The sequence below is a fragment of the Coenobita brevimanus genome, chromosome 101 (genome assembly GCF_032717465.1).
Source record: "Coenobita brevimanus isolate Jiangsu-jjx chromosome 101, ASM3271746v2, whole genome shotgun sequence".
NCBI lineage: Eukaryota > Metazoa > Arthropoda > Malacostraca > Decapoda > Coenobitidae > Coenobita > Coenobita brevimanus.
The window spans coordinates 56,362,955-56,375,829 of NC_137054.1; the positions used below are offsets into that span (position 1 = coordinate 56,362,955).

Consider the following 12,875-nt stretch of genomic DNA (forward strand, 5'->3'; position numbering starts at 1 on the left):
GACCACACCATCACACTACACCATTACCCAGACCACACCATCACACTACACCATCACCCAGACCACACCATCACACTACATCATTACCCAGACCACACCATCACACTACACCATCACCCAGACCACACCATCACACTACATCATCACCTACACCATCACCCTTTGCCATCGCCCAGACCACACCATCATCCAGACCACACCATCACTCAGACCACGCCACCACCCTTACCATACCATCACCCAGACCACACCATTACCCTTACCACACCATCAAGCAGACCACACAATCACCCTGACCACACCATCACCCAGACCACACCATCAACCAGACTACACCATCAACCCAGACCACACCATCAACCAGACCACACCATCACTCAGACCACACCATCAACCCAGACCACACCATCACTCAGACCACACCATCAACCCAGACCATACCATCACCCACACCACATCATCATCCTACACCACCACACCACACCACCACCCACACTACATCATCATCCTACACCACCACACAAGGTCATCCACACTACACCACCACCACACAAGGTCATCCACACTACACCACCGCCACACAAGGTCATCCACACTACACCATCGCCACACAAGGTCATCCACACTACACCATCGCCACACAAGGTCATCCACACTACACCACCACCACACAAGGTCATCCACACTACACCACCGCCACACAAGGTCATCCACACTACACCATCGCCACACAAGGTCATCCACACTACACCATCGCCACACAAGGTCATCCACACTACACCACCGCCACACAAGGTCATCCACACTACACCACCGCCACACATGGTCATCCACACTACACCATCGCCACACAAGGTCATCCACATTACACTATCACCCACACCAGTTATCCTCTCAATAGTCCCATGGCCTGTGAAGTGAAAGACAGCGTGTCTGCAGTGCCAGATGGGGCCTGATGGGGGCTGATATCCGCGTTGTGGTGGATATAGCCATGTTCCCGTAGCTTGAAGGACCGGAATAAGCGCATTCCTCGCTGTATATGGTTAATGTTATGGCAGAGTGCGCTATAGGCCAGTTGACTATTGTTTACACTAATTATTCTTTTACTCCATCAGTAACTTTCTACTTTTCTCTGTTAATTAACCTCCACTCATTTCTTGAGTTATTATATTCCTTCCATTCTTCATTAAAGCTCATTTCTTACATCTCACATCAGTACCCTTTTCCTCTTCTTGCACTGCTCTTTCGGCTTCCACATCCCATAAAGCTGTACCATTCCTACTCGTTGATATCCTTTTGCCATTACATACAGCTTGAGCATTCCCAGCCTAAACCGTGTAAGCACCCCACAAGTCACTTTGCTCCCAACTCATTGAGTTCATGTGCACCCGTTATTGCTGTTTCTCAGCTTCTCCACTTTCAGTCTTTCATTGTGAGTACTCCTTTCGCCCCTTATCCTCCACGCTCCTCTCAGTTTCACGGTACATTCCACGACTACCTGGTATATGGTCAGAAAAATCATTACACCCGTCTCTTACTGCATTCGTGACAGCAACGCTGCCAGGCATATTTCACTCAACAGGCACATAATCAACATTCCCTCCAGTCGCTCCGTACCACGTACGTTTGCCCTCTGTTTGAAAATATAAATTACTAATGCATAGTGTTCATTCCTGACACACGTCATTCACTCGCCATCCATCATCATTCTCCATCGGCACTTCAAATTGACCCATTATCTAATTCACACTGCTAACGTCAACTCTCTTATTCATGTCTCCTATTACAAACACCATAATTCATGGGCATTTCTAGTGCCAATCAATCCCCAATCCTGTCTTCAACTCCAAAATAACAAGATCCACACACAATGACCATTCTCATTAATATACCTATTCATACTAATTTTCAGTGGAAATTAAGTGTAGGTTATTGATGGTGAATAACTATTTTCACGTACCACATTATTAATCACTTGATAATTGATGATTAAATTTCTTTGGCAAAAGACTGAAGCAGAGAAACATTCTTTACGTGTATGAAAGACCAATATGTTTCTAACCCGTAGGCTACCTTCCATTTCTAGGATACCCTCCGTGTCCACTGCCCCGGGCGAGTACCGGCAGGAGACGTGGCTTCACTTCGTCCGTGATGCCGTTTATGCGTTTGCCTGGGGCCTGCATGCCATGTGGCAGGAGGAATGTGGAGGCGTGGCGGGCATGTGCGAGGGCATGGTGCACGGTGGTCTCAGCCACGGCCACATGCACGGCGCTCACTTCTTGTCTCACCTTCAGGACGTCAGCTTCCCTGGTGAGCATGGGTGGTGACTGCTGGGTGAATGAGGGGGACATATCCCTTACACTTTTTGTACAGGAAAAATGGGACAATATATTAACTGGCCACTCGCTTTTCTTAACTTTCCTAGAGTCCGTCTGGGAAAGATAGTGCAGAAGTACAACGGTTTCAATATTACAATGATGCTTAATGAAATTTTTTTTTCATAGCTTTCACATTATGCATCCTGTGCTCCAGTATGTATGCATAGTAAGTATGTGATTTTCCATTCGGAAACAGAAAGACAACCAGGTCAGAATGTCTCATTTCCCACTGCGCATGCACTCAAAATTTCTCTGAAGTTGGTCAGAAATATAAAGCTTTGGGTGTGGAGGGCAGGGGTATGGGAACAGAATTGCACTGCAGTGCAGACTTATAGATGAAATTACAAGCACAGTGGCAGGCATTCACAAAGGAGGCAGAGCACAGGCTTAGGGGAGAAGTAGAACTGGGAAAGAGGGAAAGCACTAAGGAAAGGAGGGGGAAACAGACACCCATAAATAGACACATTAAAGAATTGTTGACATCTCCAAGGAAATACAGGATGGTCAGTGTTGCCAACCCGGAAACTCATTTTTTGGTCCAAATATCCCCAAAGAAATCATGGGAAGCCCTACGTGTCCCTACATACAGAGTCCCTAGTCTGTCCCTACATGAATTAAACCCATTTTTCAACAAGAAATGCACATATTATTTGTTATGAAGTGATCAATAAGCTTCATGGAGAAAGGAGAACCAAATAATGAACGCAGTGACATTTATTTAATGTTTATGAGAGAAAGGTTATGTTTCAATATACATCCAGTTTTCTACACTCCTCATGTAAATTAAGAATAGGAAAAAAAGTTTTGCCTACACAGCTTGTTTTCAGTACAGTAAATTTGAGAATGTGTTTCATTACCTAGGTACAGTTTAGTCGCGGCACATGAGTCTGAAGGTGTCATTATCGTACCCTGGCAACCTACCAGTCAACAGTGCGTCCGATTTCATACCATACTATACACTAATCATATTATACACGAATATATTATACACGAATATTACTAAACATGAACATACTATACACGAATATTACTATACATGAACATACTATACACGAATATTATTATACACGAACGTTATTCACTAATCACACGCAGATCATATTATACACGAAATCGGACGCACTGTTGACGGGTAGGTTGCCAGAGCACGATAATAACACCCTCAGACTCGCGCGCCGCGACTATAGTTCCTTTCATTATTCATGATGATCATGAGAGGGTGAAAATACAAGGTATATATTATATGAAAGAGGAATAGTAAATAAGTAGAGCGATGTCAGAATAGTAAAGAAACAGCGATGTCGTATTTCCTGCCACGATACTGGCTGTGGATATTTAACCTTGCAACGATGAAACAGATTATAACACTTCTAGCATTGCGTAGTTAGATTTCATTCACAATCAGGACAGCAGAAAATGAGTAAGTGAAGGAGGGACTTTATAGCTGCACAAAAGCTAAATTTTCGTATCTACATCCAACTCCCAAAGAACCTTAAAATTATATTTTTCCGAAGGATTTTAGTGTTTTTCGTTTGAATCTGATAATCATTTCTGTCGGAAATCACTTTTTTTTGCGGTCCCTACCCCACCCCCCCAAGAATAATCGGGGACCCGTGGGAAAGCGGGGTTTTGGGTGGGGAAACGCAAAAACGAGTGATTTCCGACTGAAACTGGTAACAAATTCATACGAAAAACACTAAAATCCTTCGGAAAAATATAATTTTAAGCTTCTAAAGGAGTTTGTGTTTCTTAACAGGGGGGTTTCGCCCCCAAGACCCCTCAGCCCTGGCCATGCTTCCTAACTGGGGGGCTTCGTCCCCCAGACCCCCCTGACATTAACCGAACCTCATTTAATCTAACCTAACCGGGTGTAAAAACGAAATAATGCCTTTACCTACCAGTTTACAGGTCCTGAATTAATTAATTTTGCAGCCTTCACAGTTCATGGCTGGAGACGAAGGACCTGCGGGCCCTAGCGTGGAGCGTTTGAAATTCTACTTTGTGATTGGCTGAATCATGTGCGACGCATGCGCTTTATCAATGAATGTCCAAATTTTGCCTGCACGTCCTTACGTCCCTGTGCCTTTGAGAGTAGGTGGCAAAAGCTCCTAGGTTAAGGGACATGTCCCTACGGTTGGCAACACTGAGGATGGTTCCACTCAGCTTCAGCGCTCCGGCATATTTCTATGCAGATTGCCATGATAATTTGCGAACACACTAAAAAAAAAATAGCATCACAAAATCTGATATTTGTATGGTGTGACTTTTGTTAAATCCCTTCAAAAAGGCTACTTTTAAAAAATAAATAAAAAAGTCTGAGATTATTTGCCCAAGGATAAAGCTGCACACGCAGAGAACTGGCATCACGATTTTGTGAGGATTGGCGTCAAGAGGCCAGTCCTCACAAAATCGTCACCGTCTGTGGGCGCCTGATTCCAATCGTCAGATGGAATTATCCGGCCTCATGGAATTACGTCTGGTTATAAATCCACGTGAGGCCGGGAAAGGATTGGCGTCATTGACGCCAATCGTCTGCGTGTAGGGGACGGCTCGCGCCAGTCGCTTGAGGCCACGTGAAGCCAATCGTCTGCGTGTAGGGAGGGAGAGCAGACCGAGAGCAGACATCAAGGCGCCAGTCGTTTGCGTGTGTGGAGGCATGAGAGCAGATGAGAGCAGACATTAAGGCGACAGTCGTCTGGTGCACACAGAGGCCTGTCTGCATCTGCTCATCATCAGTTGCACATCATGGCTTTAAGTAAAAGACAGAAGAGTGCTTTACTGATAGTGCTAATAAGTGACGAATCTGAAGAAGAACGTTGTCATAAAAAACGTCGACTATGGGCAAAACCGTGGCTAAAAAAGAGAGACAAGCTTTCTCATACGGTGTTGCTGGATGAACTGTGAGAAAATAACCCTGATAATTTTAAAAACTACTTAAGGATGACTGATGATTCATTCAGATATGTTAACCCTGGTTTCCCCGGTGATAACGAAGAAAGATACAGCAATGAGGAAATCCATATCAGCAGAGGAGAGGCAAGCTGGAACCCTGAGGTTTCTTGCAACGGGACAGTCACTGAAAGATCTGAAGTTTTCAACAGGTATCTCCCCACAAGCTCTTGGACTATATATGCAGACGACTGGCGCGAGATGCCTCCACACATGCAGACGACTGGCGCGAGATGCCTCCACACATGCAGACGACTGGCGCGAGATGCCTCCACACATGCAGACGACTGGCGCCTTGATGTCTGTCCTCATGCCAATCCTTAACGACAATCGTCAGCGTGTGTGGGGTTTCGTCTATGATGCCAAGCCTTAAGGCTAGTCCACAAATGATTATCCTCACAGAATCGTGATGCCAGTCCTCTGCGTGTGTGGGCAGCTTAAGTCTCAAGCGAACTGGTGAAGTATATAATAAAGGAATGAGAGGTGCGTAGAAAAAAAAAAAAGAATCTGAGCCAACAGAGTAGAGGTCTCCGCCATAGTGTGGAGACCTAAAAACAAAAGCAGAAAAGTAGGCAGTGGAGCAAAGATGGATCGAGCTGACAGCAGTAAGACTGGAGGTAGGTAAAATATATAAAAATAATAAGTAGCTGTAAACACGTAAACAAACAAAAAATATACCATAGGGAAGGAACAGACGATGAGCCAGGACACAAGTCCGCCGCCAGAACTAAGCTTCATTGCCTTTTCATATATTATGGTTCTTAATGAACGGGAAAAAAAAAAGACTTCATTCGAGCTATCCTAAATGACACGGTTAGTTTGGTACTAATTAAAAATCAACATTCAGAACACAGGTAGATGTTACAGATACATCTTCTAATTAATGTGATACCCTTAAAAGATAATTTCTTTGAAACTAATGTTTTTTTTTTTACCACAAAAGGAGTGGATTTTTCACTAAACATTACATACAGACTGTAGTATCTTATCTCTAGTATGGTGAACGCTGGAGAACGTTGTAAAAATTTACATGGGAACTCTGGTACGTTATCATAGAGTTCATATAAAGTTTATCATTAAAAAGCAGTGCCCAGTTATTGAACAGTTTGATTCATAGTCCAGTAGACGTACTATCATATGAAGGAATGGCTAATACAGTGGCTTTTGATTTGTTAACCTAATATTTAAATCTATGTGTTTCCTTTCACCGCGTCCTGTAAGGAATGGCACAGATATTCTCTACATACACTGTCGCTGAACCTTTGTGTATGTACTGTAATGTATTTACCCATATAAATTAATCAGCAATAATGTTTTGCCGAACGACGTGAGGCTCCCCTGCGGCTAGTGAAATCATGTAGCAACTAGCAATACCCAGGGTAAATCATATGAATCGACATGTCATTTGGGGGTTAATGAAAACATAGACACTCTAAATCGTGTGGTTAAATGTTTGTGTGAAATCAAAAAGGAATGGAGAGACAGAGGACTAAGGCAAGGGCGTGAAAGGTGTTTGCAGTGCACTAGTCGAGTGTTGCTATAAGAACACTGCTGTACTATACTGATACATGAACCTGACACAGAAAGTCGGAAACAATAACGTAGTGTATATTTATTAAATCAAACAAAAAAAAAAACTTTGATAATGTTTACAGTAGTTTGAAATGCGGAGGGGGGGATCTCCTCAAATACAATGAAGACCCATGGAAACAGACTTTACAGGAGGACGTATTTTAGGTTGTAAGGAAAAAAAAAAAACTCAAATAAGACGTTAATACTGATGTTACGATGGATGCATTTATTTTACATATAATGATCACTGGAAAGTGAATAAAAGCGTAATTTTTTTTACTTTAACTCGTGAAAGTTAGGACACATAAGAATTCACTTGCAGCTTACTAATAATCGGGATGAAGACTCAAGTTGCTAAGTTCGTAACATAGTCTCACAACTTATATGATGAGTTTTGGCCACCCTAGCTTCCTTCTGTGGTGTGACTTTATCAAAACATATCAAATATGTCGACTTTAGTAACGATTTTTTGTTTTTTTCATTTCCAGGAAAATTTAGAAATATGTTTCCTTACAGCTTGCGATGAGTGACTATGAAGATGACACACACCATATATAATTGGCTATTAAAAACAAACTGTGTGTGATATTGAGAATACTGCATCTTGAACCTTTAAATAATACTATGGTATCTATCACCAACTGTGTATGGCAACATGTTGGCCTGATTTCAAAAGCATTTATCTGAGAGGGCTTACAGAAGCCAGCTTTAGAAGGCTCGCTCCTCTTGCTTTACTCCCCCCCCCCCTCTCTTGAAGGCCGCCACTGTTCAAGGTCATGGACCCCCTCCCCCAAATATAATAACCTATATCAAACATCGGTAATGTGTGATTCAAATACCGGTGCTTCTCATTTTTCAGTCGTCCATAGTCAGCCTCCTCCACCACACACACATCCAAATGATGAGCACTGTCTTGTACAGTGGAATTAATGTCATCCACGTGATTCTCGGGCTCCAGCTTGAATTATTTTGATTGGTTAGTGTTATGCAGCGTATTCTGGTCCCCGACTTCTCCGTTCCAGACACGGTGCGGTTCTGGGTTCTTTATTCCTAACCGGGTCAGTATCAGCAAGGAAGGAAAATACAAACACCACGGGTCAAAGGCACACTTATATATTATCAAGAACAAATACCCACACCGTTCTATGATCAAAACAGAGGAGTTACAATGACTGAAAATAGTGTTTACAACAGTGGCTGTCTACCTAGCTCAGCAAGTCTGACCTTTCCGCGGAGTTACACTTTCTGATATGAGGTTATGTCCATACAGTGTCACAGTAAATATTCCACAGCTATGTCAGGCAAGTGAAGTGCAGTATACACAGACAACACAGTTCAGTATATCCAATGTGCCCGTAGGACAATATATATATCCAGTTCCTTAATTCTAGGTATCCGCGTGACATGTACAAGGTCCTAGCTAATATAATATATCCGCGTGACATGTACGAGGTCCTACCTAATATAATATATCCGCGTGACATGGACGAGGCCCTAGCTAGCCTTAGTCTACATACACGTTACATGGGTCGAGAATAACGTCTTACGCCGGTCACCGTGGGGGGGGGGTTAATGAGTCCAAGGAGGGTAGGTCCCACGAGGACAGGGATAGGGGGAAGGGGTGCGTGACACGTATGAAGGTATATATCCTGACCCTTAGCTTAGGTAGGCGCAGGACATGTACGAGGCCCTGGCTAATAAAATATTTCCTCGTGACATGTACGAAGCCCTAGCTAACCTTAGTCCATACATGCTCTGCACTGGACGGGTATATATAATGTCTTACTCGGATTATCAACAAGGGGGGGGGACAGTGAGTCTAGGGAGGGTAGATTCACGTGGGGGTGGGGGTTGGGGGTCCGGGGAGGGAGGGAGGACACACAGGTGAATATTACACTGACGTCTGTTGTTCTGTGGGGGCGACACTGGGGAGGGTTCATCACTGTAGGGAAATCGTCCCGTATAAGGGGATGTCGAGCACTCCGTCTGATAGGGTTATGAGTAATAGAGTTCACTATGGTATGCAGGGGGGTGATCTCACTGGGGGGGAGGGTTGGTCAACACTGTGGAAACGGCCGCACTGACAGGAGGGGGAGGGATCTGGCTGCACTGAGGAAATACATAAACAGAAGGTCTATTACTCATGATTATGGCGGAGGGAAGGACAGAGCCCATGAGACATCAGGGACTATGCCGGGAGCTTCAGGTGTCGGCTGGGCGTGGAAGGTGGGCTGCCTGGCGAGTAGTACAGGGGCGGGTGGTCCGTGAAGTTGCCACTATTCCTCGAGGAGTGGGCAGGTAGTGTAGTGGGCGGCTCCCTAGCTGCTGCAGCCCAGCAGGAGGTAGGGCACTCTGGGCTAGGGCCGAAGAGGGCCAGGAGGCGTGCTGCGCAGCGCCGGCCCTTAGTCATTGTCGGGGTTCTAGAAGAGGATTGGGGGAGGCCCGGGGCTGGGGTTGGGCGTGGGGAGGGTGGTGCCCTGGGTGAGTCGCTGCTGCATCCTGGGGATGCAGCCGTAAGGGAGGGGCTGTGGCCGCCATCATGGAGTGAGCCTTGGCTACTACAACAGGCACCAGGAGAGGTCTGCCAGATCCGGTGGCTGCAGTCTCACCGTCGGGAGGTGGCCGCCAGGGGTGAGCTGCGGCCTCTCGCCCGGGGAGAGTCCGGCAATGCTGTAGGCTGCAAGGACAGGACACTGACCCTTGGGGACATCACGCCCACTCTGTCGGGTCCCCGAAAAGGAGCAGGAGTCGCCCTCTCTTGTCGAGGGGCTGGGAGAGGGCAACCTCACTTTGCCCCCAGAGTGGTGGTCGGGGCGGGAGGGACCTTCCTCTGCAGGCGCCTGGATATGTTCCAAGAGGGAACGACCGGGGGCCGACCCTACGGATACTACAGACCCTGACAGCTGGGAGTAGGAGCCCAATGGATACGCCCGGCTATTGCCACAGCTCCGAGAGAGGCTGTTCTCCGGCCCTGGTTCTGGAGGCAGGGAGAAGGCACCCGATGGATACGCCTGGCTATGGCCACAGCACTGATGGCGACTGCTCTCCGGCCTTTGGGTCTGGGGCTCCTGCCCTGGAGACAGCACTGGTGGACAGCGATGTCTCATATGCTGCTCCTTACTGGGGGTAGCAGCCCTCGAGGCTCCTCCTGAGTCCTCTTTCAAAAAGGAGGCCGATCCAGGGGACTCAGCGTCCGAGGATCTGCTTGGGAGCTTGTTAGTACAAGTCCCACCCCGATTCCGGCGAGCATTCCCTCCGCAGGAGTGTAGTGTGCTTTTCCTACATGCAGTTGGGTGGTCTGGCTGTAGAGAAGAGGGGTGTCGGGATGCGAGGGACATAGGATGCTCTCGCCTGGAAGGTATGACAGGTGAGCCAGCCTCCCTGTCATCTCCAAGTGGGGTGGGTATCTCCCCCCCATACTCTCCTCCTGGGGTGATGGTGTCTGGCTCACCCCACTGCGCGGGTATTTCAGTTAGATTAAAGCATATACACAAAAATATTACTGTGAGAGGGAGAGAAGACAGAACACGAATATTTAAGAACATTTTTTTTTTTACTATAATTATGTAATTTGCCATTGTTTCCACATGTCGCTGTGTTGGGATTCCTTGTTAGTTATTTGTGTGTAACCATTGGCAAAGTTTATGTCAAAAGATACTGATGAACTAACCTGGTTTACCATATGAAGGGTGTTTGCATAATCTTCGGACATTAAACACAGGCAAAAATTTTTATTATAAGTGTAAATGTGCCCCTAACAATCAATTTATCTTTGCGCCAGATGTGGGCAATGGTAGCTTTAGCTTCGGGCAGGACGGGTCTGGTCCACCGAGGTATACTGTGTTTAATTACCAACGCTTCAAGAACCACACCTTCTCTTGGCGGCAAGTCGGCACTTACACAAGTCGGTACAGTAGTTTCATTGAGTATCTTACAAACACTAATGTGCAAAAATGTATAATGTATTTCATATTAACAGTCTCGAAACTGCAGTACCCTTGTTCCTGTCATAAAACAATAGCCCTGTGCCATGCCTTCCTTGTCTCACCACCGGGCCTCCCCAGACAGCGTGCAGGACGAGGCTGAGCTGACGTTGGACCGAGAGTTGCTGCGGTATCGGCCCAGCCAGCCCTTCCCTGCGTCATCATGTCGCCCCCAGTGCTCTCCCGGCCAGGCCAAGATCCCGGTTAGTACTCTCCACTACAGCTGCACCACACCTTTCCACCATACAGCTGCACCATACATGTCCATCACACAGCTGCACCACACCTTTCCACCACACAGCTGCATAACACAACCACAATGCTGCACCATACATGTCCATCACACAGCTGCACCACACCTCTCCACCACACAGCTGCATAACACATATCCACACAGCTGCATAGCATCACCACACAGCTGCATAGCATCACCACACAGCTGCATAACATCACCACACAGCTGCATAACATCACCACACAGCTGCATAACATCACCACACAGCTGCATAACACATCTCCACCACACAGCTGCACCACACCTGTCCATCATACAGCTGCATCACACCTATCCGTCACCCAGCTGCACCACACATCTACAGTACATCACACAGCTGCACCACACCTCTCCACCACACAGCTGCACCACACCTCTCTACCACACAGCTGCACCACACCTCTTTACCACACAGCTGCACCACACCTCTCCACCTCACAGCTGCACCACACCTCCTCCACACACACGTCACACACACAAAAATCACACATGGACCAACAGTGAAAATCACAAAAGAAACGTAACTGAAATTATTTTTTACAATAACCAAAGGCACAGTTTAGCTTGTCTTGTGGACTGCACGAATAGGCATGGCTTCATTATTATGATTATCATTGATCGACACCTATTACCATAGGTGGAGATCTTTGTATGTCATTATTATTATTATTATTATTATTATTATTATTATTATTATTATTATGCAGTCACTTTTTGTCCTCGATTTTCATCATACTTACTGACATACAGCATCATGACCTTATTACACTGACCCAGTTTCAGTGGCCTTGACCTACTTTTCAAGGTCACAGTCTAAAAATGTCCAAATATCAGGAATTTTCGATCACAGTTTAGCCAAAATTATCAGAGATATATGAACATGGAAGTAAATCCTGTGATAAAGATATTTTCCAAAAATATTGAAAAAATTTTAAGGTCATTTTTGCGTGACATTATGAGATTTTGGACACCCCGTTTCTCAACTGCTCTTCCGTACAGGAAAAAACAAAACATAAATGAGGCACTTCTTGACCCTAGAAGATTGTCTGATCCTGGACCAGATCTCTACATTTTTTGGAAGCAGTTTGATCAACGGTTTTTTAATTATTACAAAAACGAGTTTCAGTGACGACCTACTTTTCATATTCACAGGTCCAAAAATGTCCAAAGGTCATGAATTTTCAACCTTAATTTACTCCAAAACTATTTCAGATATATGAACATGGAAGAAAATCCCGTGATAAAATATTTTCCAAACATTTGTATGGAAAAAATCTGAGTCATTCTTGCATGACATTACGAGATTTCGGACAACCCCGTTTTTCAATTGCGCCTCCATACAGGAATATATATATATATATATATATATATATATATATATATATATATATATATATATATATATATATATGAACGAGGCACTTCTTGGCTCTAGAAGATTTGTCTGGTCCTGGACCAGGTCTGTATAATTCTTAGTGACAGTTTGACTAATGGTTTTGAGTTATTACACAAAACGTAAGTTGTGCCAGTCAGCAATATTCTCTTTGGTGTTTACCCAACACGTTACAGTCGTCTGGCTATTATTATTAAACTTCGCCATATACATGGCGAAGCTTATTGTTTTCGTAAGTGTTATTATTATATTTCTTTGCACTTTTTTCTTGGATCTTGATGATACAATACAGGAAGGTACCCTAGGGTAACCAAAGTATTTATCCA

General features: G+C 45.1%; 1 protein-coding gene across 1 annotated transcript in view; it reads left to right on the forward strand.

The window, feature by feature from the left end:
* The window catches only part of LOC145415044 (metabotropic glutamate receptor 6-like), a 172,353-nt gene that overhangs the window by 20,254 nt on the left and 139,224 nt on the right, over positions 1-12,875 (forward strand). The window contains 3 exon segments of the mRNA XM_080284460.1: positions 2,046-2,310; positions 10,681-10,803; positions 10,964-11,085. Of these exon segments, the coding sequence (XP_080140586.1) occupies positions 2,046-2,310; positions 10,681-10,803; positions 10,964-11,085 (510 nt within the window).